At 45.5% G+C, this 27,456-nt stretch overlaps 1 protein-coding gene and 1 long non-coding RNA gene across 5 annotated transcripts in view; one reads left to right on the top strand and one right to left on the bottom strand.

The window, feature by feature from the left end:
* Positions 1–383: 383 nt before the first annotated feature.
* C19h16orf78 (similar to human chromosome 16 open reading frame 78) lies at positions 384–25,758 on the bottom strand. Of its 4 annotated transcripts, none has more exons than XM_039098307.2 (6): positions 25,457–25,758; positions 21,449–21,556; positions 20,757–20,880; positions 7,419–7,454; positions 4,148–4,191; positions 384–1,165 (listed from the first exon to the last, which is right to left on the bottom strand). In XM_039098307.2, exons 1-6 carry the CDS (start codon positions 25,601–25,603, stop codon positions 980–982), a joined length of 645 nt encoding a protein of 214 aa, XP_038954235.1. In that variant the 5' UTR covers positions 25,604–25,758; the 3' UTR covers positions 384–979. The 4 variants fall into 4 exon arrangements, with proteins under 4 accessions (XP_038954235.1, XP_006255384.1, XP_038954236.1 ...); XM_006255322.5 differs by having other exon boundaries at positions 3,939–4,191; XM_063278851.1 differs by lacking the exons at positions 384–1,165; positions 4,148–4,191; positions 7,419–7,454 and adding an exon at positions 20,384–20,531 and having other exon boundaries at positions 25,457–25,757.
* The window catches only part of LOC102551322 (uncharacterized), a 43,480-nt gene continuing 39,585 nt past the window's right edge, over positions 23,562–27,456 (top strand). Inside the window, exons 1-2 of the long non-coding RNA XR_005497074.2 lie at positions 23,562–23,779; positions 24,147–24,382. This is a non-coding gene — a long non-coding RNA (uncharacterized LOC102551322). The remainder of the gene's footprint in view (positions 23,780–24,146; positions 24,383–27,456) is intronic.

The following is a 27,456-nucleotide window of genomic DNA, read 5'->3' on the forward strand; positions in this document are numbered from 1 at the left end:
AACGGACTAGTGGAATCCCAAGCACCATCTTGGGATTACCTGGCCTGTTTACTTCCCTGAGAGTGTGGTTCCCCCCTGGGAACTTTGTGTTACACTCAAATCCCAGAGCTTGTGGGATGGAGCATCTGTACAACCAGATCTAGCTCTGTGGGCGGGACCTGGGGTCTTAGTGGACTCCAAGAAGAACCCAGAAAGCCATGAAACACACTTGGTAGGCAAAGGATAAATAATACAACCTGAATTGTCATAGTCCAGCATCTGCAGTGGCAAGGGCCAGCCTCTCATACCTGAGGAGGTGAGAGGAGGGAGAGGCAGGACAGAGATCGGGCCTGTAAGCCTCTGGCTAGAGTTCCCATGAGGGGAAGAAGAGACAACTCCTCTGGTTTCTTGGAGAAAGTGTTCATCAAAGGAAGGGATCATTTGCAGGTTAACTAAGGAGTCGTGTCAGTGAGCTGTATAGCAAATCGACCCTAAGCACAGTTAGGGCAGCAGGGGACTGGGACAGCAAGAGCAGTTATCATGAAGTCAGTTCTTGCAAGAGAGGAACTTCAGCCACCAACCTCAGGCCTATACACGAGGGCCAGTTCTCCATACGCCGATGTCCTTCAGAGGGCAGTGATAGGTGTCTCCAGACAGCTGCTCAACTTCTCCTAGGGACTTGAAGCCCCATTTTCTTGCTCAAGAAGAATTCTCTACTAAGAATTAACAAAAACTTTGTACTCCCTCTCCCCACTTTGGTGTTTTAGACAGGGTGTCATGGAGTCCCAAGCTGGCACTGAACTTGAACCCTCCATCCCCCTGCTTCCACCTGCATTGGAATACAGGCGAATGCCCTGCAAGGTTCCTCTAAGGGAGCTCTCTTCCCAGTTACAACCCAGTTGATGCAAAGTAAAGCTGAGGACAGAGCTGACATCAGCTAGTGGTGATGCATTTGACTTATTCGCTTGGTATGGTCTACAGAAACTAGCTAGCAGGGTGCTCAGCCTTCATGAGATGATTCTCCAGTGGGCAGTGCAGCTAGAGTGCTACACTTAATCGATGTCCGAATATCTTCTTTGCATCTATCTCGGCCTCCACCATGTGAGGGTGGATGTCCACATCCATCCCCGCATCCTTGCACAGCTTGATCAAGGTCTTGATGTTGTTCTTGGACAAACGCAGGTACCTTCAAGAGAAGGTAGGGAGAGGTGACAAGGAGCTATAGGACCCAACTTTCACTCAAAAGGGATTGGTGTAGGAGCCTGCACCTTTAATCCCAACATCCTGGAAAGCAGAGACAGGCAGATCTCTGTGAGTTTGAGGCTAGCCTGGTCTACATAGTAAATTCCAGGACACTCAGTGCTACACAGGGAGACCTGGTCTCAAAAACAAAAACAAACCAGAAATAAACAAAAAACCAAAACAAGCAAAGAAACAAAAGAACTAGGTGAGGCAAAGGGGTTGGCTTTAAGCAGGAGGCCAGGCAAGAGACCTTGGCCTGGCTCCTCTGTGTGTGTGTCCCTGAAGAGTAGTACCCTGAGGATGGCAGAGGAGATAGGGGCTCCTGGTGCTGTAACTCTTGGAAATCAACCTGCCAGGCATCACCCTGGCTATTACCAAAGAAGACAGGCTAACTTTCATCGATTCAGCCGTGACACTCAGCTCAAAGTCCCTGGAAGTCAAGAGAAGCTAAGCTATGGAAAGACAGGTGTTCATCTGGGAAATGGGGTGATCCATTCAGAGCGACAGCCAGGTACAGAATGGCCACCCTGTTTGGAAGATTCTGTTAGAATGGCGTCAGGAGGGAAGAGGACGTGGCTAACGTGGCGTGGGGAATGTGTGAGAGGGTGGATCGTGGCGTCTTGCACACTGCTTGCAGGCAGTGAATCTGAGCCGAGGCTGGAGGCCCTTGAGTGTGTACACACAGAGTTTCAGGAGCAGGCATGCATGCCCTTCCTTAATACACACACAGTTAAACAATGAGGCCATTGATTTAAAGTGTTTTCTAAAGCCTTGTAATCCTGCCTTCTGCTGAAGAGTGAAATTGATCCCATCTGTGCTTTGGGGTCCAGACAGAGTTCCTTATTCCACTGCCAACCTTGACCTTGGGGCCAACTTTATATTTAATTACTTCATTTATCTAGTTATATCGGGACAGGATCTCATTCTGTAGCTTAGGTGACCTCAAGCACAAAATCCTCCTGCCTCAGCTCCTGAGTGCTAGGAGTATGTTACTCTGCTGACTTCTTGGCCCCAGCCTCCATAGAGGGTGGATGCTACTAGCCACCTGCTGGCTGGTTCTGGGTGACAAGGGGGAGCTGTATTGCTCTCATCTGGCTTTCTGCTATGCCTGTGCCTGTGCCTGTGCCTTTGCCTGTGCCTGTGCCCGTGCCATGCCTGTGCCTGTGCCTGTGCCTGTGTCTGTGCCATGCCTGTCCCTGTGCCTGTGCCTGTGCCCGTGCCATGCCTGTGCCTTTGCCTGTGCCTGTGCCATGCCTGTGCCTGTGCCTGTGCCAGTGCCATGCCTGTGCCTGGGACCTCTTGGGCTCTGAACTGCCTTTGCTTATGGCTCTAGTCCTCCCCTCCCAGGACAGTCTGCCAGGGTGGTGGGGTGACCAGCACTTTCACATGTGGCTTCTTAAGACCCCACTGCACCATCTTCACCCTGGTCTTACATGCCTTCCCAGTGACATCACGGATGTCATCTGTCTCCATGCTCCTGCTGTCAGTGGGAAAGAAGCCTCCATTATGGAACCAGGCACGCTTAGAGCAATACGGTTTCTTGTTCTTCTAAGGGTGTTGCTTCTCATTGCCATTCCCGCCGCTTCTCTGAGTCTCCAGGAGCAATGGGGTAGCACTGGTTGGTTTCTAGGCCCTGAGGGCAACTTTCACCTAAGATGGTTACATTGCTGCCAGCTTGGTGAGAGTGACCCTGTTATCCTGTTGCCTTGACTCCTCCGCTAAGGGTTTTAAACTTCGCCTGGCAGGTAAGGATGCCATTGGCCTGGAGTGTTTTCAGAGTAGAGAACTGGCTATGAGGTATGGATGGAGAAGAGTCAAGAGGTAGGTGGGGCTTGTGGCTCAGTGGTGGGACATTGCCTGGCTCCTGCAAGGCCCCGGGTTCCATTCCGGCAGTGAGGCAAGAAGAGGGTAAGTTGACAGCTTATGGTTGTCTTGGGAATCTAACCCCCAAACACCTCAGGCCACGGGGGACAGTGACGCTGTGAGAAATGTCCACCGTAGGATCTGCTGTTTGACTCCTGGGTGCTCCAGTTGATGGCACAGTTTGGGGAGGTCGAGGAGGGAGTGGTCTCAGTAGAGGAAGTGCATTATTCAGGGGATGGGGGGGTGCTCTGAGAAAGTCTCACCCTACTTCTAGTTTGCTTGAGTTTGAAGACATGAGCTCCCAGCTTCTCGTTTCTGCTGACAGGCCTGCTGCTTCTGAGCTCGCCAATGTTCTTCCCTGCCACTAGGGAACTATCCCTCTGGAGCTAAACACCCAAAGAATCTCCTTCTCATCTAAGTTGCCTTGGTAGTGGTGTTTGCATAGCAACAGAAGAGTAACCAATGTGGACGAAGTTCTCCAAGCTCACCAGAGTAAAGGAACTCAGGGCAGTTTTCTTTGTGAGCAGAAGGCCACGGACAACCTGCATTGTCCTTCCGACGAATCTCTAGAGCTTCTGCCGTGAAGCAAACGGGAAGTGCGAATTTCCAGAGGCAAAGCCCAAAATGTCAGCCCCCACCTGGCTGTCCACCAGGGGAATTTGAATAGGAGTAAATACGTTACTCATAGCCTCTGGCAGGAAAGACTGCTGGGGAGCCAGGTAAGGCTGGGCTGGCCCCCTCCATGTCTGGGCACGTGTCCAGAGCCCACTGACCTAGGTCTGCCCTCTCCATGTTCAGGCACACATTCACACACTGCTGTCTTGGGCCAGCCCGTACACCCCAGTGCTCCTCACCGGCAGCTCAGCACCTCCTCTGGCTTCAGCATCTTGGCGCTCTCCATCTTGGGCTCGAGGCCCTTCTCCATGAGGCTCTTCAGCTTGCGTTCATAGTTGTTGTCAGGAGCCTTGCTTGACCATTCTCTCAGGAGGCCTGCCCTCCGGCTGCCAAACATACTGTCCTGAAATGCGGGATCTATAGTGCTTTGTCTTCGGAAAGAACTTACCCGACTGTTGGTTTCTAGGGCTATGACATCCTTGATGTCTATGTCTGAAATTAGAAGATGCCCCCCAGGAAGTTAGATCACAGGAGAGGTGAGACTTGGGTGGGGAAGGGTGGTGGTAATGAGCACGGTGGAGCTAAAAGAATGGACCCTTCACAGGGGATGGTCTCGGCAAGATCTCCTGCAGGGCTGCACTTGACTTTAGCCCAGCATCCCTTCTCACACCCTTCCCAACTGCCTTCCTGCTCGACTTCCTTCTGCCCCTTTCTTTGAATCTTTTCTGTCTTCCCTCCCCCAGAGGATGGTTATCTAACAGGAATTAACCCAGAAGAAGAAATCAGAAGAGAGAAGAGTTGAGCTGGTTGAACCACCCCTTTCATAGGGGTTGCATAGCGAATGTCCTTCATTATGATTCACAACTGCAGCAAAATTAGTTATGAAGTAGCAATGAAAATAATTTTATAGTTGGGGAGGTCATTGCAACATGAGGAACTGTATTAAAGGGTTGCCTGGTATCAGGAAAGTTAAGAACTACTGCTCTCCATATTTTGCAGAATTACCAAAGGGCACACTGTCTACTCATTCCATGTCTACTTGCCGTGATTGGTGCAGAGCAAAGTCTATCACTTCAAAAATATGTCATCAGTTAGAATGCCTTGAGTTTTGCAAATAGTTTGGAGGAATGAAAGTATCTTCCTCCCAGTTTATAAAAACTACATATTATTCTTGGCACAATGCACTTGACCGTCTAAACGGTAAGGGTGGCAGGCTGAAGCCATACCCGTTTTGGTCTAGATTTTTTTTTTTTAAGGTTTATTTATTATATATAACTACACTGTCGCTGTCCTCAGACACACCAGAAGAGGGCACCAGATCTCATTACAGATGGTTGTGAGCCACCATGTGGTTGCTGGGAATTGAACTCAGGACCTCTGGAAGAGCGGTCAGTGCTCTTAACCACTGAGCCATCTTTCCAGCCCTGGTCTAGGCTTAAATTAAAGTGACTTTGGTGTCCCATCATTTCCAATGAGATTGGCCAGTTTCATTTATTTTCTAATTTTTGTTAATAAGATCTCTTGGTTTTACAAATGGCTTCTTTTGTCTAATGATACCAGTGTGCGACTTCTCCCTTAGTTGGTGGCTGTGAGTACTGACTATTCAGGGTCCCTCACCCACCAAATGTGGCCTGCTCAGTCATGGAGTGCTAGTGTTTACTTCTGACACTGGGGTGTTTGATGTATTGTCACAGGTTAGGTATATTTGCAATGTATTTTTAGCATTCCTCGCATCTGTATGACTGTGAGCTTGTCGTAGTGCTTTCTGGCATAATGTTATGGTAGAGTTATAACGCTTTGTTAAGTGAATGCCAAGGTGTCCGGGTTTACATGATCTGCAATGCTAGAGCGGCAGTGGGCTATCTGTCCTTCACAGGCCAACACCAACCCGCTTTCATATGGCTGCACTCTTTATAACAGCGGAGATGCAAAAGGCTTAAAGCATGCAAGTGCTCTCGGTCTGAGCACGTGGATTTTTCCTTATGTTTTCTTGTTTCATGACACCTTCCTGTTAGTCAAACTTGCTTTTCCAGGAAGCATTGTATTTGGCTTCCCTGCTATCTATCTATCTATCTATCTATCTATCTATCTATCTATCTATCTATCTATCTATCTATCTATCTATCTATCTTACTAATCTCACCTAGGATTTACTCTCTCTCTTACATAGTGATTCTTTTGGTACTTACTACGGTATAAAAATCCAAGTTACCACTCTTATTGTTTGCTTTATGTAGGCAAGAGCCATTAATTCTGTACTTTGTTCTTTGTGTCGGTTTCTCTGTGTAGAGAGGGGTTGGAGTCAAATAGGCTTACTTGTATGATTAGTTATTGATATGTGGGTAATTTTGTTATGCGTTTCTTAGTCTCTTTTTTTAAGTTGAAGAGTATCTTTTACTTCTCATGATTATTTTAGGACAAGATAGATCTCTCTAAAATCCTTATGTTTTAGGAAGCTGAAGAGATGTCTCCCCGTTTAAAATTCTGTATTACTTTTGCAGAACACCCAATGTCCGGTGACTCACAACCATCTGTGATTCTAGCTCCAGGTATCTGACACCTTACAGCCTCTGAAGACACTGTTCACACGTGCAAAAAACCACACTCAAATACGTGTGTATATACATATGACAAATTAAACATTTAAAAATAAACAAAATTATATCTTATGCTTCTAAGTGAAAGCTTTTTTTCTTTTGTTCTGGCGAACTATACAGGTGATGTTGACACACAATTTAAGATTTACACTGTTTAGATGTGAGCCTACAGCGTCTCTATACTGCACGGCTGAAGCCTCTGACTGACTGACTGAAAGGTTCTCTTGGATTCCTTCTGTGGTCTCTACTCAGTTGCATTTTTGCTTGTGGTTGTAGAAGGGTCTTACTGACCCTTTAATCTTTAAGAGTAGCTATCTCGGGGTTGGGGATTTAGCTCAGTAGTAGAGCGCTTGCCTAGGAAGCGCAAGGCCCTGGGTTCGGTCCCCAGCTCCGAAAAAAAGAACCAAAAAAAAAAAAAAAAGAGTAGCTATCTCAGCTTCTTCCTAGTCTGGGCTACCTCAGCTTATTTGCATTCCCTTGTTTTTATCTCCACCTTAGCCTCTGCTTCCATTTATTTTTTTTAATCATTCAGTTTTAAGGATGCCTCTGAATTTTGACTCTGAAATCCACTCTTTCCTTACTGATAGAATTGCTTTCTTCTGCGGCATTTCCTGCAGACAGATGCCTATGGCCGTGCATTTCCAAACTCGCAGATACTAGTCACCCTGATGCAATGATGGTGTGTTTGGTGGGGGTGGGGCTTATAAGTTGTGGACTTTTTTTGTGTCACCTAAAGCGGCTTTGAGCATCAAAAGTTGCTCGACCACCAGGTTGACTCTTTTCTCCTCATGAGATTCTCCTCATAAGCTTCCTTGTGAGTGTTCATGTTTTAAAACATCCAGGAATCTTTCCAGGCTAGCCCTATATCCCATGGGTCCAGACTCTCTGTGGATTGAACAGAGAGTGACAACTTAGCTGGATACAAAGGAGCCTTAGAACAAACACTTCATGCCTCATCTGGTGTTCTGGCCTGTGGCTGGTCCCTGACAAGGTGGCTGGGTTGGGTGGCCTCAGCCGTTTCTGCTTGGGCATGGTGGGGTTGGTGCTATGTTCCAGGAAGGGGGCACCTGTCACGGTGTCCCTCTGAAAATCAGGGATTTCAGAGCAACAACATATACTTTCCTGTGATCTCTGAGGCTCTTCTGGATCCAGATGCACCTAGAGAACAGCAACACTATTAAAGGTTACAGCAATCCAAGGGCTTTCTTTGGGGGGTGGAGGGGGTCACTCTAGTTTCGCAACCATTATCATATACATTTAGCTAGAGAGCAAACTAAAGGTCATGCACCGGAGACCCCATTTCTAATTCATGGCGAGCCTATGGTGTGAACCCAGATGCCTTTCCCTGAAGCCTTTCCTGACCATTGTTTTGGGGGAAAATTATCCCCACTTCTGGAATATAACTGAGCAGAAAAGTTAGACTTTTACTGGGCCACATCTGGGACTTGAGTGACTATTCGTGTTGACAAAGGGTGTGTATGTACGGCTGTCATTCTTAGCCTTTCCCATTAGAATGGACACCCTTGACCTTGAGAGCTGCAGAGTCCATATAGGTGCGCCCAAGGAGGGTGGCTGCTAGAAGCCTCTTGTTACTGGTATTTGGACTTCACCACGATCTTGGTCATGGAGTATGTTTCACGTTTTTCAAGGAGCTTTCTCTGACTTCTATCCAGGGCGACCATTCTAAAATTCAAACCCAACCTTGTAGTTCCCTTTTTAAATCACTCAGTGGCTTGCTGTTTTATTTTAAACAGGGTTCTCTTCTGGAAAAGTCAATGGGAGATTTACTTTCAGCCAAAAATAAACCTGGACATTGTGAGAGACCACAGCATTCAGACTTTGAATAACAGGAGGCACAAGGCGTTGAGAAGAAAAGATGTATGCTCCATGATTGTTCAGGTTGCAGCAGGAACATCTATTCAGGTTAATACAGGGAGAGCTCCCCCAAGTTGAGTAAGTGTGGACCATGTATGGAAAACCAGGCAGCAACAGGAGATGTCTCTCTAGCCTGTTGCAGATGGTTGAAAAGCTTCTTAGCTCAGTGTTGATCAACCAGTGCAGGAAAGGATGAGGCATAGCAGTAGAAATGGCAGCTTAGTGCAAGAATGTACCTATATTTGGGAGAGGGAGTCTCATGTAGTCTAGGATGGTCTTGCTGCTATGTAGAGGATAGCCTTAGATTTCATATCTTCCTGCCTCCAGCTCTCAAATCCTGGGATTACATGTGTGTTCCATCATGCTTGGTTCTATGTGGTGGTTCTGAGGATTGAATACAAGACTCTGTGGATGTTAGGCCAGCCCCCTACTGGTTAAGCCACACCCCGAAGTCTAGAAATGTCTATTTAAATGTACCGTTATGCTCACCAAGACATGAGCAAGCAAGGGGGTGGGGGCACAGAAGATTCAAAGTGACTCAAATTGAAGTTGCAGATAAGAGTGTTTGAAATGAGTCTCTATGGGAGCAACACCAGACTGGGCGTTGCAGACCAAGACAAGAGGTTTGGGGGCGTAGCCTCAGAGATGATACAAAATGACTCATGGAGAGAGAGAAGGCTGAAAGATGAAACTAGAGACCTGAGGAACTTCATGTGTGGTTAGGGTGTCTGGAAGACGGAGAAGAGAGTAGGAGAATAAGAATATAAAATAATGGTTAAAACTGGGCAAAACTGATAAAATGCAGAAACCAAGGAACTCCACAAACCTCAAACACAAGTGTATTAAGCAAATGACACTGAGGGTCACCACTGGGCAACCTCTTAAAGGAAGACCTTGAAAGAATGCCTAGGGATGAGGTGTTCCAGGATTCAGAGGCCAGCCAGCTTCCAGATTCCCACTGGCAACTCCGAATTCAGCAGGGGAGGGGCTGGTAGAGACCTGGGACAAGAAAGACCCCCCATCCCCACAGCCAGGACCACACAAAGACCTTTTTGGATGCACAAAGGCTGCAAGATCTTACACTCTTTTTCAGAGCTGTTAAAAGAAAAGCTAAGGGAAGGGAGATGACTCCAGGCAAAATTCTGGATCTATGCAAAGGAATGAAGAACACTTGGAATGCAGGTAAACGTGTGTGTGTGTGTGTGTGTGTGTGTGTGTGTGTGTGTGTGTGTGTAATCCCAACAATGCACTGTGAACTTTTCACATGGGAGAGTTATGGTACTGGCAACACAACATGATGGGGCAAGGCATGGAAATGTCTTCTCATAGGTCCCTTATGGGGGCAGGAAGAGAAGAGGACTGTGAGAAGTGAGGTGCAGGCTCAGGACAGCGTGACAGGGTTATAGATGACAAACCAAGAAAGAGGAGACAGGAACAAAATCACCCACAGGGGTAGAAGTAAAGGGAGAAGGCAGGGATAGAACTGGAGAGAAACAGATACCCGAAACAGCAGTTTGTAGACCCAGCCACACCAGCAATACCAATGTGCTCATTTAACGCAGCGTACTTTGTATTGCTTTGTTGAGATATAATTGACAGATAATCTTGCTTGTATTTAAAGTTCATACGATGATAATTTGATGTACTTGTGAATTGGAATACAACTAAGGCCATCATGTTAACGCATCCAACAGCATACTTACACTCTGTGTAGCTGCTGGTTAAGCTCAATTCTCTTAGAAAGTTTGAAGTGTGTAAGACTGTCTTGGGCAATAGTGTAACAAGCTCAAGCAGGTCATGCGGGGCTGCTAACTACACTGACTTTAAATACATTGTATTAGATCTCAACTACACCTCTAGTTACATTGACTATAAATATATTGTATTAGATCTCAACTACACCTCTAGTTACACTGACTATGAATACATTGTATTAGATCTCAACTACACCTCTAGTTACACTGACTATGAATAAATTGTACTAGATCTCAACTACACTGTTAACCACACTATGAATACATTGTATTAGATCTTAACTACACTGCTAACTACACTGACTCCTTTATATATTTTAATGTATGAATATAGTATATAATACAGAAATATGCACACAATAAATATTAAAATATATTATAAACATATGCAATAAAATATAGACACATGCATGATATAGGCATGTAGGCATATATATTACACAAACATATATATATACATACACACACACATATATATACACACATACATACACACACATATATATGTATGTGTATATATATATAATGTATATATATATATTTATGATTTACTAGAATGGCTTACAGGCTGTGGTCTAGCTAATCCAACAATGGTTGTCTACCCATGGAAGGTTCAATAATCTAATAATTCAGTCCATGAAGCTGGATGTCTCAGTTGGTTTTCAATATACTTCAAAATCCTGAGGAAGTAGTCTCTAATGCTGATGAAGGAATGAACTTGCTAGCAAAATTGAGAGCAAACAGGCAAAGGTTAAAAGCTTCCTTCTTCTGTGTCCTTTATATAGGCTGTGACCAGGAGGTGTGACCCAGATTAAAGGTGGATCTTTCCACCCCAAAAGATCTGGATTAAAAGTATATCTTCTCACCTCAAAGATCCAGACTAGAAGTGGGTCTTCCAACTTCAAACGATTGAAGAAAAAAGCTGGCACGTCTTCCCAGTCATTTCGATTTTAGTTTATTCTGGACATCGTCACATTGACAACCAATAACAGCTATCACAGCTCTTGATAGGAATGAGGTGATATTCTTGGTGAATTTGGCTTCCCTTCCCTTATGACTAACGGTTCTGAGCCTGCTCTTATGGGCTTGACTTTTATCTGTGTATCATCTTTGAGAAAACATTGTTTGCCAATTATTTACCTATATTTAAAAACGTTTGGGCTCCTGCTGTTGCCCATGAGTTCACTGCATGTGTGGATTTATTTAGTCTTTTGGCACTGTGTACATCCCTGAGGAAATTAACAGAGAACGAATTTAACTTTTGGTGAATGGCTTCAGGCAGTCTATGGTCAGCTGGTTCCACTGTTTCTGGGCCTGTGGTCAATGGAGCCTGGGTTGGAGCATCCCTGGAGAGCAAAGGAGGTCTCAGGACCTCTGATGTCCGGCTCCAACAGCTGGGATCAAGCCTTCACCACACAAGTCTTTAGGGGCCACTTTATCTCTAAAGCACAGCAGATATCAACTCTCCCCTGACAGACAGGTTGCTAACACTCCCTCCCTCCTGGTGTTATTTACTTTTGCAGATTCAGTTTGCTGCACAGATGCCTTTTAACACGGTCCTTTGGTTTATATCTCCAATTTATTAACTGTGTGTGTGTGTGTGTGTGTGTGTGTGTGTGTGTGTGCACGTGTGATCATAAAGTCGTTGCCAAGACCAGTGTTAAAGCGTTTCTCCCTGTGTTTAATTACAGAAGTTTGATAAGTTTCAGATCTCACAGTTTAATCTTCAACCTACTGAATTCTTTGCTTTTGAGTTTTGAGGATTTTGAGTCACGGGGTGCATTCCTTTGTGTATGTTTGTCCATTTTCCCAGTGCCATTCACTGCATGGATCATTCTCTCTTGTACGTTCTTGGCTCCCTCGTCACTGACTGTACGTGTGGGATTGTTCCTAGGCTGTGTCCTATTGTTTTGACGTCTCTGTTTTTAACCTGTTTGTCACATTGCTTTGGTTACTACAGCTTTAGAGAATAGTTTGAGATCCGGAAATCTGGTTCTTCTGACTTTTTTCTTCTTTCTTACTATTTCTTTGTGAAAAATCCAATGGGAATTTTGACAGATCTTATAGGCCATGTTGGATAATGTAGAAAATCTGAGAGCATGTTTTCCAATCTGTGAGCCAAGGTCCCTTGTCATTCATCTGTGGCTTCAGCACTGTCCTCTGGTTTTCAAAGCATCTGTCTCTTACCATCTAAATATTTTATTGTTTGGATGCCAGTATAAATGTTAGTCTTGGAAACTTCTTTATCAGGGCCTGGGGAGATGGCTCAGTGGATAAGGGTTCTTACAGTCAGGTTCCCAGCACACACAACTTACAACTGCCAATAACACCAACTCCAGGGGGTCTCATGGTCTCTTTTGGCTTCTCTAGGCACCACACACATTTAGGCATACAAGCACACCACACACACACACATACAGACACACAGACACACACATAGACACACACGCACACACATACATGAAAATAAAATCATAAAAATTTTCTTGTTAAGAAATGGCAATAAATATGTTTGTTGAAGTAAGCCAGGCTAATAAATACAAGCGTTTTCTCTCATGTGGATGCTAAATTGTGTGTATGTGTGTGCGCACACATAAGTTTATTTATGTTTAAATAAGAGTGAAATTAAGTGTGGAAGCATCTGGGGAAAGCAAGGAAAGGGTTAATGAGGCCAAAATACACGAGACAGCTGAGTATTTGTGAATACGTGAATTGCCGTGCGTGATGAATGCCTGCCAGGAAAAGAGAAATAAAATCAATTTTAATCTGTTTAACTTTAATTTGCTCATGAATTCTGTTGTGTCTTGTTTGTTTTTGAAGTCTTTAAAGCTTTGTGGCTATGGCATCTAAAAACAAATGACTTTATTTCTTCCTCTCTAGTCTTGGTCTCTCGTATTTCTTTTTCTCTCCTAATTGCTCTGGCCAGGGCATCCAGTGTCAAGGGCTAGTGGCCACCCTTGCCTAGTCCTTCATCTCAGGGTTTCACAGTGAGTGTGACGTCAGCTGTAGGCTTGTCATGTGTGGTCTCTGCTCTGCTGAGGTGAATTTCCTAGGGTTTATTGAGCCCGTGAACCGATGTTGAATCCAGACAAAAACTTCTGACCTGATTTCTGCTCGTGCAGCACACTCTGTGTGTGGATTTTCCTGGGTTGAGCATCCTTTTCATGTCAGGGGTGGCTTGTGCTTGGTCATTGTGGTACAGTCATTCTGGTGTGGTGCTAGACTTAGCTAGATTCAGCTGCTACCACGGGTACTGGCCTGTGAGGTTCTTTTTCCTGCAGTCTTTTTAATCTAACGTTGGTATCAGGAAATGGGGGTCCCTTGTAAATAGGCTTGGGAATATTCTCTGACCTCCGATGTTTAGAAAAGCTCGAGAAGGATTGGTGTTGACTCTCATCTAAACATTTGATGGGGCTCCCCGTGAAGCCATCAGGTCCGGGGCTTTTAATTGATGGGTTTTTGATTTTGATTTAATCTCCTTCTATTGGTTTGATTCTTTATGATTCCATTTTGACAGGTTTCGTTTTTCTAGGGTTGGCTTTCCTTCAGATAGTGACTCATCGCTATGCAGTCAATTCTAACAGTGCCTTCTATCCTTTGCCCTCCTGCGGCTTCTGCAATGTAGACATTTTTATTTACAAAGTCATTTTTCTTTTCTGTCTGGCTAGAGATTTATCAATTGGCCACCTCGTTGAAACATCAACTGTCAGTTTCATTGGCCATTTTATTGTCTGAGAGTCTACACAATAATATCTTTATTATTTATTTTGTTCTGTTAGCATGAGCTTAGGGTTTTTATTATTATTTTTATTTACTTGCAATTTTCTATTTCTGTAGGGCACCTCCTGTAGTCATGGACATCATGAATGCAGTCCCAGGCCACCCTCTGCTCCAGCATGTAGGGCTTCCCCTCTCACAGCTCCAGTACCTTTGGACTTCTGGGCTACCCTGACTGTTCACCACTGGCCATTTTCCTTTGAGTCTGGTTGAATGCAGGGAAGACATTGTCATGAATCTGAGGCCTGATGTGTGCTCTCTCCTGGAGAGTGCCCATCCTTCTCGAGAAGCATGCACAGCGGCTGCTGTCAGACAGACGGACGTTCTGTGTGTATCTGTTAGGTCCACTGGTCGTTTTTCCAATCTGCTGTTTCCCCGATTGATTTTCTGTCCGGTTGATGTATCATTTCCCCTCTCTCAGTTATTGAGTCCTCTACTATTATTGTCTTGCTATTTATTTCTGCTTTCAGTGCCGTTAACATTTGTTTTATCCATTCGGGCGACCCAAGGTTGGATGCATAGATATTTACAACTGTTGGGTCTTCTGATGAGTTGACCTCCTCACTGATGTACAGTAACCTTCATGGTCTATCTCACCTGATGCCAGTACAGCCAACTCCTGCCTTCCCCATTTACACAGAGAATCTTTCTTCTGGCCCTTTATTTTCAGCCCACATGTGTTTTTAAAAGTTCAAACGTGTCTCTGCGGTCAGCATAGCTAGATTTTTAAGCTTTCCAGCTCTTCTATTTGGATTAGCGAATGCTATAGTTTGCACGTGCCCCTCAAATTCACATTGGAAACGTCATCCTTGATAGGGTGGTATCGGGAAAGTGGGTTGTTGGGGGGCTGCCTGACTGATATTGCCGGGAAAGCATATTGTTGTGTAACGAGTCCATTCTCCACACTTCCTTTCCTGAACACACTAGCTTCCCTTCACCGTCAACTACTTATGATAAAGCACAAAAGTCCTTGGCAGGTGCCACCGCCAGCATAGCCATGAGCCTTGTATTCTCCAAAGTGAGGTAAATACGCCTTTCTCTTAGCCTGTGTACGGCATTGTCACAGCATCACAAATGGATTGGGGAGACTTTCCTTCTTTGTTTAAAGGCAAGGGTTTACTGTTGCTGCGCTGTCTCCCATGACTTGCATGCTTTCGGTTTCTTTCCCCGTCCTCCCGTTTGTCACTGCATGACGTCCTGCAGTGGTGTTTTGACTCCTTTCTCTTAACACCTTGCATATTGACTACAAGTTTTTCTTCTGTGGCTGCCATGAGGCTTACTCGAACCACGTGACACTTACCACATCCTATTTTAAGCTGGTAGCAGTTAGCCTTGATGGCATAGAAATGGCTTCCATTTGTGGCGCTAGGCATTGGATTTTGGCCTCCTGTTCTAGGCAAGGTCTCTACCCCTGAATAAACCTCCAAGCCCACAATTTAAAAAAATTTTAATCTTGTGTATTCATAAGCAAAGTGGTATAGTTATAGTTTTTTCTAAATATATTTAAATTATTAATCTTTTGGGGAAAGTAATAACCCCAGTTCATAATTATAAATAGCTCGGAAAATTTGCTAGAGGGCATACAAGGTAACAAACAGATGATTCACAATGCACTCGCAAAATATTTTGGTAAATTCCACAATTAGTGTAAATGCGTACCAATATTATACAGTCAATTATAAAAGACAAAAAAAATTTAAAAACTTTTGCCCTTACTAGATATATCTCATAGTTAGAGCTTTTAAGGTGTTTGATTTTGGGGATACAGGCATACCTAGTAGCTAAGAGCACATCTCGCAGAGGACCTGAGTTGGTTCCTGGAACCCAAAATCAGGCGGCTCCGAAGTACCTGTAGTTCCAGGAGATCTAACACTGGCCTCCTCGGGTACCTTTACTCATGTGCACACACCCACATACAGACTACACACCACAAAGTGTGCATAATTAAATCTAAAAAACATGTGTTCTTTTGAATATGGTTTATATAAAGCCATTTTATCACATTACAAGCATTATGACGCCACAGAATTCTGAGTTTGACTACAATTAGTTACCAGGGAGAATGTGACATTCATTAGTTTGTATGTCATTAATACATATCCTCTTAGTTCTGTTGAGAAACACTCTTCTCGTTGTAATACAGATGAACTCCCTCCAGTTTTGCCTGTTTGAGAAAATACTGACTGCCCTCACCCCCTTTTCTCTGAGTCAGGATCCCATGCAGTCTAGGCTGGCTTTGAATTGTGACTCTGCAAGTTCAGACCCTGAGCGCTGGGACCACAGGTGTGTGCCGTCATGTCTGCTTGTCTCTTCCATTTCTAAAATACAGCTTTCACTTGGTTAGTATTTGAGGGTGTCAGGTGTCCCTTCTTTCAAAATTTTGAGTATGTCATTACCTGTGTCCTGATCTACAGCATTTCCATTGAGAAATTTAGTCTTTTGGAAGCTCTCTCTGTGTGAAAAGTCACTTTTCTGCCTTTTTTTTTTTGCTTAGACTTGGGATTTAATGTGTCTTGGTATAGATGTTTTGGGGGCCTCATGAATCTGGAAGATTTCCTCTCCCCTCTCCCCAAATTATGGAAGTTTCCATTCATTCATTCATTCATTCATTCATTCATTCACAGACAAGGTGTCTTCAGGCCTTGACTACCCTGAAACTTTGTAGACTAGGCTAGCCTTAGGTTCACGGAGATCACCTACCTCTGCCTGATGAGTCTTGGGATTAAAAGTGCACACCACCATGACCATGCTGGTTCACTTATTCCTTAGATGATCTTCCTCTGGTCTTTCTTCTCTTTCTTGGACAGCCACGATGAGTGTATTATTCTTTTTTTATTGAAATTATTTTGTCCCTCACTGGATCATAGGTGTCTTTGAACTGAGGCATCTTCTGTTTGATCGGCTGGGCTGTCAGAGTGCTCACTGCAGGTCTGCTTTCAGACAATGTGATCTTCAGACTTTTAGATTTCCTGTCTTTTTTTAAAAACGCGATTCTGATCATGTTTTCCTCTCCCTCATCACAGACCCATCCCAGATCCTCCACACCCATCCAAGTCCATGTTCTCTCTCTCTCTCTCTCTCTCTCTCTCTCTCTCTCTCTCTCTCTCTTTCTCTCTCTCCCCCCTCTTTCTGTCTGTCTCTCTCTTTCTCCCTCTCTCCCCCTCCCTCATTTCGTCCCTCCCTTGCTCCCGCCCCCTCTAGATATCAAACAAGCAAAACCAAATAAACAGAAAACCCAGAATTTAAAAAAAAACAAAAAAATGCATAAGAAGTGCACACATGTGCACACGCACGCGTGAGAGCACAGACACACCACCGCTACCGCCACCACCACCACCGCTACTACCACTCAAACAGAACTCATAAAAACACAGGAGCAGAAACCGTAACATACAAAAGCAAAAGAGCAGCAAATTCCAAGACAAAGCAACAAGTATAAGACAACAAACAAACAAAACCCAGAAATAAACAACCACCACAGACCTCCAAGAACACCATGGAATTCATTTTGTGTTGATGAATCTACTCCTGGCATGAAGTTTTCTCCTAAGTGTGGTCTAGGTACCCAGTAAGACTTCACTGGAGACAACTTCTTTTTCTTTTGCAAATGGTTGTCAATTGGAGATGGCTTCTTGGTTAGGGATGGGACCTCATGTTATGTCCTCTTTCCCCTTTCTGCATTGAGACTCCACCTCGCTTGGACCTGTACAGGCCCTGTGCGTGCTACCACAGCCTCTGTGTCGGACCTGCCATGTTGGGAAGGCCTTGTTCCCTTGGTGTCCTCCATCCCCTCTGGCTATTCAAATCTTTCACCTCCTCTTCCATAAAGCTCCCTGAGCCCCGAGGAGAGGGATTTGATGGAGACATCCCATTTAGGAGTGAACTGAGTGGTCCAAGGCTCTTTGGGAACATTGTCCAGTCGTAGGTCTTTGTACCAGTTCTCATCTACTGGGGGATACTTCTCTGATGGTGGCTGCCTTATAGTTCATTAAGCTCTAAGATTGTTTTGAATTAGTTTTCAGTCAGTTCACTGATCTTCAATTCCTTTGTGCTAATTTACCCATCGCATGAGGTTTATTATTTTCTGTGGCAACGCTGTGAAGAAAACCACATTAAACACAAGCACACAAATTAGGAAGGTAAATGTGGCAGCCGAAACTGCAAGAGACTGGCTCAGCGGAGGAATAAGTGCGAATTAAGAGAACAGTGGGATAGGAAAAGGGAAGATAAACAGACGAAGGCATAAAGACAGGAGAAGCATCAGACCAGGCCATGTAGGTTGAAGGAGGAGGGTACCAAGAAGACGCTCTCCCTCTGCGTCAGCAATTGCACCGTCCTCTGAGGCGGGCAAAGCTTGTTGAGCCTGTGTAGTTCTGAGTAACATTGGGAGTTAGGCAGGTAACTGGCTCCATGCCTGATCTCCATCTTGTCTCCCAGTTCAGATCTTGCCTGCTCCTCTGAGGTAGCTTGCAAGACTGCACAGGAATATGTCTTTACTGTGGCTAAGCTCGGCCTGACTCAGTCCTGCATGCCAAGTGCGGACAGGGGCAGGTGCTTCTCTAATGCCTCCTAGCACCTGCTCCTCTGTTTGCATGGAACCCTTTACTGCCCTCTGGTGGCCACGGGCTGTTTCACACCAAAAGAAGCAAGAGATCTGCCTTAGGTGGTGAGAAAGTCAGCCTTCAGGGCTACATCTTGTACAGCGACGTGAAAACCATCACTCCACCGACAGGAGGTTCAGCTAGGGAAGAGACACATTTTGTTTAGGAAAATATCTTGATAGCACTCTTGAGGAGTGAGACAGAAGAAACAAAAAGCAGATTAAGTAAAAAGCCAGTGGCACTGCATGGGGTGGAGAGTGAGAGTTGGAGGCAAGGAAGGAGCGCCTCCAAGAAGTCTGACTGAGGAAGGACCCGGAAGCAGGCTTTTGCTCTCCGCTTCCTGCAAGCAGAGCTGGCAACGATGAACCCCAGGGCTTCCGGTTGTCTAACTCTAAACTCAGCCTGAAACTTTCAGAAAGCCCCAGGAAGCTTTCCCTCCTTCCAAGTGCAGCCAAGAAAGTCTTTGTGGGGCCAGGAGACAAAGGACTCTGAAGAATGAGAGTGGGGTCTCATGATCGGCCTGATTTGTTGGCGGCGAACCTCTGTGATGTGGATTCTTACCCTCGCTGCCCCCGGAAGTCTCAGGAAAGTCTACTCTCACACAAAGATTTCCTGGGAGGAGTCTGGGCAGAAATCACCACGGCAAGATTTCAGGAAGCGGTGGGATTCTGCTGGAAGCAAGATCTAAGGAAGCTCGTGAATCCAACAGGGCCAGCTCGGTGGTAACAGTGATCGCCGAGCCACAGAGCTCGGCTGGAGTACGGAGCTTCCGCCCCATCTTGACTTTATTTCTAATTAAGAATGTATATAGCGTTATATAATAAGAACAGTTAGAAGAGGTTCAAAGAAAGCAAACAGGGCTTCTATTACAATTCACTCACTTTTCCTGAGAGATAACATCTCATAACTGTAGTGCTACTTTGAGAATCCTGGGATTTTGATTTCTTTAAAAAGCACAGACATAGTCTAAGAACGTGCTTTCAGCTTAACCCCAGGTGTACGGAGGTGGGGCTGCTTTGGACTGTCCACAGCAGCTGCCCATGATTTGCCTCATTCTCTAGCAGAAGTGTAGCTTAGCCAGCCTCAGATAACGTCTGCAATTGTGTGGTATTTGGAATCCTGAGAACTTTTCAGAGAGTCCACAAATGGTCGGACCCCAGAAGTGGAGGAGGTGGTAACTGCTGGTCTTGGAGGGAGGTTGGTTGTGGTTTGTTAGTAGCTGTGTGGAAGAAGAAACAGAAAGAAATAAGATTCAGGGCTCTCTCTCTCTCTCTCTCTCTCTCTCTCTCTCTCTCTCCCTCTCTCTCTACACACACACATACACACACACACACACACACACACACACACACACACACACACACACACACAATTTCTTCTCTCCTATGTAGTGTTAGGGGAAGAAACCAGGGGGATAGGAAAAGAAGTACCCACAAAGTAGCAAAGATCAGCCACATAGAACCACAGGCTGTTTACCACAAGCAAGGTATCTATGGTTGTCCATTTGCATAGCTTCTTTGAATTAGATGAGTGTCCTGCCCATGTGCTCCTATAGGATCAACAATGTCCCACAATGCAACGTCTAGTGTCCCACAATGCTTTTAGCACTGCAGCCCTCAGAGAGATCCTCAGTCATACTGAACTGTGACAGACCAATTTGCACACCGTGGCTTTCGTGTACTTAATAGAAAGTTGGGGAAAGGATTTCCTTTGGGACACAGGGGGAACAACTTAGTGACCCCTGCTCTAGGCTCCCACCAACCTTCTACATGGGTAAGTAGAAATTCCACTTGCACCTTAAGCTTGTCTCCCATGAGACTAAGCACAACAAAAGCTCGATGTATCTGCTTCCCAACCCTTTACTGGCATTTCTTTGTGCCAGGCTGGTGATTTACAGGCCCCCCATCACTGCAGCCTCACAGCCACAATACAGAGAAAGTAGAGTTACTCTATCCTTTTCTATGTGGCTAACCTAGACCCAGAGCTGGGAGCATGGCCAGTATGATACAGATGAGTTGGTTATGGTGATGGAGCAGGACTGTGAACTGTAACCCAGGCCTGTTCCTCTGGGAATGCATACCACTGACAGATGTCAGGTCACCAGGATGGCACCTTCTGTAGTAGACAATGTCATGGTGTTTAGTTCAGGAAATGTGGAAGTCATGAAGGCATCGTCACTGAAATAGTTCAGGAGCATGTATCGCACTGTGCTGGATTCCTGGCAATACCTGAGGATAAGTAGAGCCCAACGACCATTCCCCTCCTATCCACAGTATGCCCGCATTGTCAAATGCCACCCTGGGTGATTCCCTAAGACCCCTGCAGATGCTGGTTTCTGGCTCCTATGGACACAGGCTGGATAGGCATAGATGATGCAGCTCTTCCACTGTCTCTTAGAAAGTGGACAAGGGGAGGTCAGTTCTGGTATCCCAGGGCCCATGTATTTTCCTTACCAGACTTCTTCATGTCCCTGCCGTAGGAGGTAGAGATTAAGCTCAGACGCTTGCCCTTCGTGTCAGTTTCACTCCCCTTGCGGGAACTGATGATGTCCTTCTTACTGACAGGGCGTAGGAAGCTCTTGGAAAGCAGGAGAGAAGTTATGCGCTTGTAGGGCCTTGCTCAGCGTCCTCTGACCCAAACTGAGAGGTTTCCACAGCTTGCTCAAGGGCCTGTCCTGAGCCCAGGAAGAGTTTAAGGGGGCAGACGTGCCCTCCATGTTGACTTACTGAGTTTTCACTTCCTTCCTTCCTTCCTTCCTTTCTTTCTTTCTTTTTTTTTTTTGAGATTTTACTTTTATTTCTCCTTGTCTCATAGGGGTACAATGTAGCCCGTGCTTGCAGGCAGGTCTGGGATACCCTCTAGGCAGAGGGCTAAGTGTTCCCATGGCTCTCCAAGCTCTGTCACCATGGAGTGTGGAGGGAAGTGTGTGGAGGAATGTGAGACGCTTACCCTTAAAGTGGACTTTAGGGAGGCAGGGGTTGTTGGTGAAGCTGCAAGGAGGATTTGTGTGCGTGTATGTGTGTACAGAAGACTCATCTGTTTTGGGGTGTCACTATGGGGCAGAGAGGTATCTTGGGGTCTTCATAAGTCGTGTGGTAGACGGCGTAGTAGGGCAGCAGCTGTGGGGAGGTGGAGAGGTGATTACCTTGTTGAAGGTCACTCTGCGGCTGCCTTTGTCTGGCTTCTTCTTGGTGCCTGTGGTTTTTTTGTCTGCACCCTTCTCTTCTGCACCCTTTGCCTCCTCTTTCTTTTTCTGAAAAGGCAGGATAAAGGGCTCTGCAGCCAGCCAGCCTGTGAGGGTTCCACCCACTGTCTCTAAACAGGAGGACCTTCCTGGCAAGTGGGAAGCCAAGTCTTAGTACAAATACTGTAGAGCCTCTTGTCTCATCACTGTCCCTTGGCCTCTGGACCACCCTGACATCTATCCCTTGTGTCTGTGACAAGACCCCAAAAGGACCCTGGATCCCCAGGAGCTGTCTTCCCTGCTCCCACTAGCAGATATGTTTGGCGTGTTTGTGGTGTGTGTGTGTGTGTGTGTGTGTGTGTGTGTGTGTGTGTGCTTACGTGTGTGTGCAGATACTTACTAATGCTGGTAAATGTGGGAGGCCACAGAAGTTGACCTTAATTTTGAGACAGTTTCTCACTGAACGTGGTTGGCTGGCCAGCAACTCCTCAGAACCTGTTCGCTTCTAGTCCCCTGTGCTAAGATTTAAGGGGGTCACCATGTCTGGCTTTTTATATGGATGGGTTCTGAGCTCTGCTCTTGAATGAGTAAGCTCTTTTTTTTTTTTTTTGCTTTTTTTAAAAAAAGATTTATTTATTTATTTTTATATGAGTACACTCTAGCTATCCACAGACACACCAGAAGAGGGCACTGGATCCCATTACAGATGGTTGTGAGCCACCATGTGGTTGCTGGGATTTGAACTCAGGACCTCTGGAAGAGCAGTCAGTGCTCTTAACCACTGAGCCATCTCTCCAGCCCGAGTAAGCTCTTGTGAAGTGAGTTGTCTGTGGCCTGTGATGGCTTTGCTGTTCCCTAGTGGGAGCAGAGAGGAGGGTTCTGGGAATCTCCAAGTTCCAATGGACAAAGAGCTTCTCAGAGCACTTTTAGGATAACAGTGCATGGGAAGTAGATGGTTCAGCCTTATCAAGGTGGGGAGAGGATGCTGAACTATCGTGGGAAAGATCAGGCTGACCGACTTCAGAGTATGCCACGTGTGGTTCCTAGGGTTGGATGGCCCAGGCTTTCATTTCTGGGTCACCCTGCCCAGTCACTTGGGTAGTGGATGCACTACCCTGAGCAAATGCCTGCTCTCTCTCTGGTTCAGTGTAGGATCCATGAACAATAACCGCTCTCTGGATGTGTCATGAAGACCCTGAGAGGGCAGTGATCTGATTGCTGAGCTGGCAAGGGGCACCAGAAGATCCAGGGTTATCTGTTTCAGTTTGGTTTCTATGGTTTTAATAAAACACCATGGCCGAAAGAAACTTGGGAGGAGAGCATTTATCTGTCTTATAGGTCCTGATCACAGTCTACCATGAAGGGAAGTCAGGGCCGAAACTCAAGCAGAGGTAGGAACTGATGTAGAGACCATGGAGGAATGTGGCTAATGGACTTGATTTCCCTGGCTCGCTCAGCCTGCTTTCTTAGAGCATCCAGAATCCTAGTGCCTAGGACTGACAACTGCCCACGGTGAGCTGGGCCCTCCCACCACAATCAATCAATAAAATGTCCCATGTACTTGCCTATGGTCTAGTCTGAAGGAGTCATTTTCTCAGTTGAAGTTGCCTCTACCCAGATGATCCTAGCTTGTTTCAAATTGACAGAAAAACTACTGGGCACAGTATTCAAGGCCAGGAGTCATAACGCTACCTTCCACGGAGGGCAGCTGGATCATGTCAGGATGATTTTGTATGGCTTAGTGGCCAAAGGAGTCAGAGTTTGGGCCAAGGCTGGGTGTGCAGGTGGAATAAGGGATAGGGTATTTCCTCCCCTAGGGCGCACTCTGGCACTCTAGAACCAGTGTCCCCACAGCAATACTCAGTTCTATACAGTAAGTTTGGGGGACTGCTGGGAATGTGATGACTTAGACCCCAGTGATGTGCAGATGACAGGAATTCAAAGTCCTCTGTGACCGAGATAATTCTGGATCTCAAGGGCTCATCAGCCCAAGTGCCCATGGCCGGCAGCATCATAATGAGTCTGGAAGGGAATTGTGCTGATCAGTCAGGACTGTCAACTTGACGGGACTGAGAGTCACCTAGGGGGTGACAGAGCACATCTGTGTGTGTGTGTGTGTGTGTGTGTGTGTGTGTGTGTGTGTGTGTGTGTGTGTCTGATATTTCCAGAGACAATCAGATGCCGAGGGATCTGACCCAGTCAAGATTCATCTCTTGATGAATTCATAACACAATGACTGAGCGGTGAAGAGAGTTGGGGGTAGGGCCCATTGGGAGCACTAGGTTCCTGGGGGTAGGTAGTAAGGGCAGAATCCTACCCTTCCCTTTCTGGTGCTTTTTCTTCTTCCTGCTGTCATAATGAGAACTGCTCTTCTTCATTGCACACACCCTATTACGAAGGCCTGAACTCACTGGAACCATGGCCCAAAGAAATCTTCCCTCCCTTAAGTTTCTGTTAGGTCTTGCCACAGTGCACAGGGAGCCAATTAATTAGGGACAAAGTCAGGGTTGCATGTGTGACCCAGTTGAAGAAGAATGGAGAACCAAGAGTCTCCTCCCATGAAAAACCTGTCACCCTTCTTCAGAAATCTAAATGCTTCTATGGCACATGGTGATAGATGGAGATTTGTGTTTTAAATATAAATTTGTTTCCTCTCTAGGTTTCAAATTATTTATACTGAAGCCACACACAAGGCAAGGAGGCAGAAGCACAAGAATATAATCTCTCTGAAAGGAGATGGGGACCTATTAACCTTGAAAAACAGAGTTCCCGAGACTGATACTGAATTTTAAGAGATCCAGCAACCAGTCCTCCACCACCCTCAACCCCAGATGATGGGACAGGAGGTTCTCAGAGGTCCTTCTGGCTGTATGAGAGGAGCGATCAAATGAACAGGTGAGCATCTGCTGAAAGCAGAGTATGGAACTGCAGAGAGATCAGAGGGAGCTGTGGGAAAGCTCACACTGACTAAATCTGAATTTGAGATATTGCCTCATCCTTTTCTAACACTGTGACTTTTGTTGACCTAGTTTCCTTGTTTTTAAGCTGGGGATAATCATTACCCTTGTCCATACAGCCTGGCTAAGGGAAGTTGCAGGACAGCACAGAGTAGCTACAAGGTGACTGCCATTCTTAGTCATGCTGTAGGCATCGATAAACTCTGGGACTGTAGGCTCTAGGATCCAAGCATCCTTTCTGCCTGGGAGATGTTGCATCTGAGTATCTTCAAAGAAGGTACCACCTTCTGTAGGACTGACTTCATTTTCATAGATGATGGGCCCAGGGGACCTAAGCTCTGAGGAAAACCAAGGCAAATTTGATATCTAAGAGTCCCAGAGAAAGAGGAATGGACTGGTGAGAGCAGCCCCTGAGGTGGGGGAAGAGGGAGGTATATTTTAGTAGGAGTCTCCATGTGGGAATAGTAGGAATGTAGGAAAATCAGTAGAAGGGGTCTTGTCCTCACATGGAGAACCCATAAGCCAATGTTCATGACTTTCTGAATCTGAGAGATATTAGCAATGTCCACAGTTTGATCTAACATAAGAGACTTCTTCCCCCAGACTCTGACTCAAGTGCTTTCTAGAGTGTCTACTTCAGATCTTTTGTATTTGAGCAACCTCTTTCTCTTTCCCTCTGAGATAGAAATCTGTTAGCTTCATCGTAAGATGAATGTAAATTTTCCATAGAGAAGCATCTTTCTCAAGGATCAGGAGCCATTCTCTAGATATGGTCACTAGTAAAGACTATGATGCTGTCTTTGATAGGATAGGAGGAGCCCAATCATGATGACTGCTGTTAGGAAACCAGGACAGCCTACTTATTATGGTGAGGCATCTCTCTTCTAGGACTTGCCCTCTGGCTTACTCCGGGGTTTAAAAAACGATCCCCCTTTGTTTGGGGGTGTTGAATTCTAACTCTCTTATTAGTAATTTAGCATACTCTTCCAGTACATTCTTCTACCAGACACACCTGAAGGGCTCGCTTCTTGCCCTGCCTCCGTTCCAGCCACTCCAGCACCCGGGTAAGGTCAGACATCCGTCTCTCCTCAGGTGTCCTCCAGAAGGACTTCCTCTCAGTGGGCATCAGATTCTCGGTGTCTTCTATCTCTTGTGTCATGTTGATATCTCAGCTATGCCCTACAGCAGAGTTTGTTTCTCTGGATCCCTGGGTTGGCTGGTGTGGGAGTCGGAGGCAGGACGTGCCTCTGGATGTAATGACAAAGGACAGAGGCAGGTAGCAAATGGATGTTGGCTGTAGAGATAGACAGTCAAGAGAGTGATTGTGAGGTCACCGTTGACTTAGTAACTGGTCCCTAGGTCAGGGGTCAGAGTGGAGGTAGGATGTAAACTACCTTCATGAGATCATGTCCTATCTCTGAGTTCCTCTTTCCCCTGCATTCTACTGTCTCTCAGTTCAAGTAATGTGAGATTTTTCCTGAGGCTATGTAACACAAATATCTATTCACCCAAGAGAAGGAACCAATGACAGACCAAAATAACAATTTTACCAAAGTTTAAATTAGCTAGCCAACGAGTTCTTTAGGTGTATGGGTGAGAATTTCCTTATAGGAGTGGGTAAGATTCACAGATAATTTGAATCACTAAAAGTCAAGCCCACCTCAGCACTTGTTTGTGACTGACAGCTCATAAGCATGGCAACCTGGAAGTTGCCTGCTCAACCCCTGGCAGGTTGTTGACAGGTCAGCAGGCCTCTTCCGGGCAGCTCTGCCTCCTCTTTGTTCCCCTCAAATTACTCTATTTAAGGTTTAAAAAATTAAAGATAATATAGTGAATCATTTCTCCCCTTTCCTCCCCCAGACCCTCTCACATACTCCCCAATTACTCTATTTCAAATTCATCTTTTTTAATTGCTGTGAATATGTTCATAATATTTTCCTAAATTACATACACATATATCATATAAATATAAAAATATAACCAGTTCACTGTATCTTGTGTTAATAGCATGTTTTCAGACTAACCATTGGAGTTGAATAACCTATTAGTGGGCTCTTCTCTGAGGAAGACAATTTCTCCTGCTCTCAGGAGAAATTCTTTGTGTATGGTTAATATCCCATGAGATTTCCCCTGACCATGTTACGTGTCTATTGGTGTCATTCTTGTCCTTGTTTTGCTCACATTAGAGCAGTCATATTGGTGAGACCTCATGGGTATAGAGTCTGACATTTCCAGGAAATATAGTTGTTATGGGTATATTACCAGAGATGACCATGTAGATACAACTTATAGCCAACTGAAAGTCTTTATTTTAGCCATCTGGGACTACATTCAAATAAGTAGGGACCTTGGTTTAGTTCTGAGTATGTAGAACACATAATTTTGGAAGGCACAAAACCAGATTCTGACATCTTGCTCTGTAGCTCAGGGGAGTTTTGTAGAAGCAAGCAGTTTAACAGAAGCTAAGATAAGCAGTTAACTGGAGGGGATTCTGCACAAACATGCGGTTTAAAGGAAGCTAAGATAACTTAGCTAGGGCAACCTGGCTTGGGTTCCTAAAGTAATTCTTCCATGGGATTCTTCATGAGGGAGATAAAATTCTAGTTAAACCTGAAATGGCCTCCATCAGAACACAAGATAGAGGAACCTCTGCACTGTCTTGCCCCACCACACAATTTCACAGCTATCTGCCTGATCCCCTGGCTCTTATAATCTTTCTGCTCTATCTTCCACAATGACCTCTGAGGCTTAGTGTCACAGACCACCCAGGGGAGTGTGTCAGCAGAGAGACCAAGGCTTGGATTTCAGGTAGAAAATGGATTCGGCGGGACAGACAGACACAAACTCGAGGTGTGTGCTGTTGTGAAAAGCTTTACTTCTTGGCATAGATTTAAGCAGTTAGAACAGATACATCATAATTGGCAATCATCCAGCTCTTATTCATCACCCCACCAAATGTCCCTTGCAAGGAGGAAAGCTGAATGTACAGTCTAGGAAACAATTCTCAGCTGC

Source organism: Rattus norvegicus, chromosome 19 (assembly GCF_036323735.1).
Source record: "Rattus norvegicus strain BN/NHsdMcwi chromosome 19, GRCr8, whole genome shotgun sequence".
Classification (NCBI taxonomy): Eukaryota; Metazoa; Chordata; class Mammalia; order Rodentia; family Muridae; genus Rattus; species Rattus norvegicus.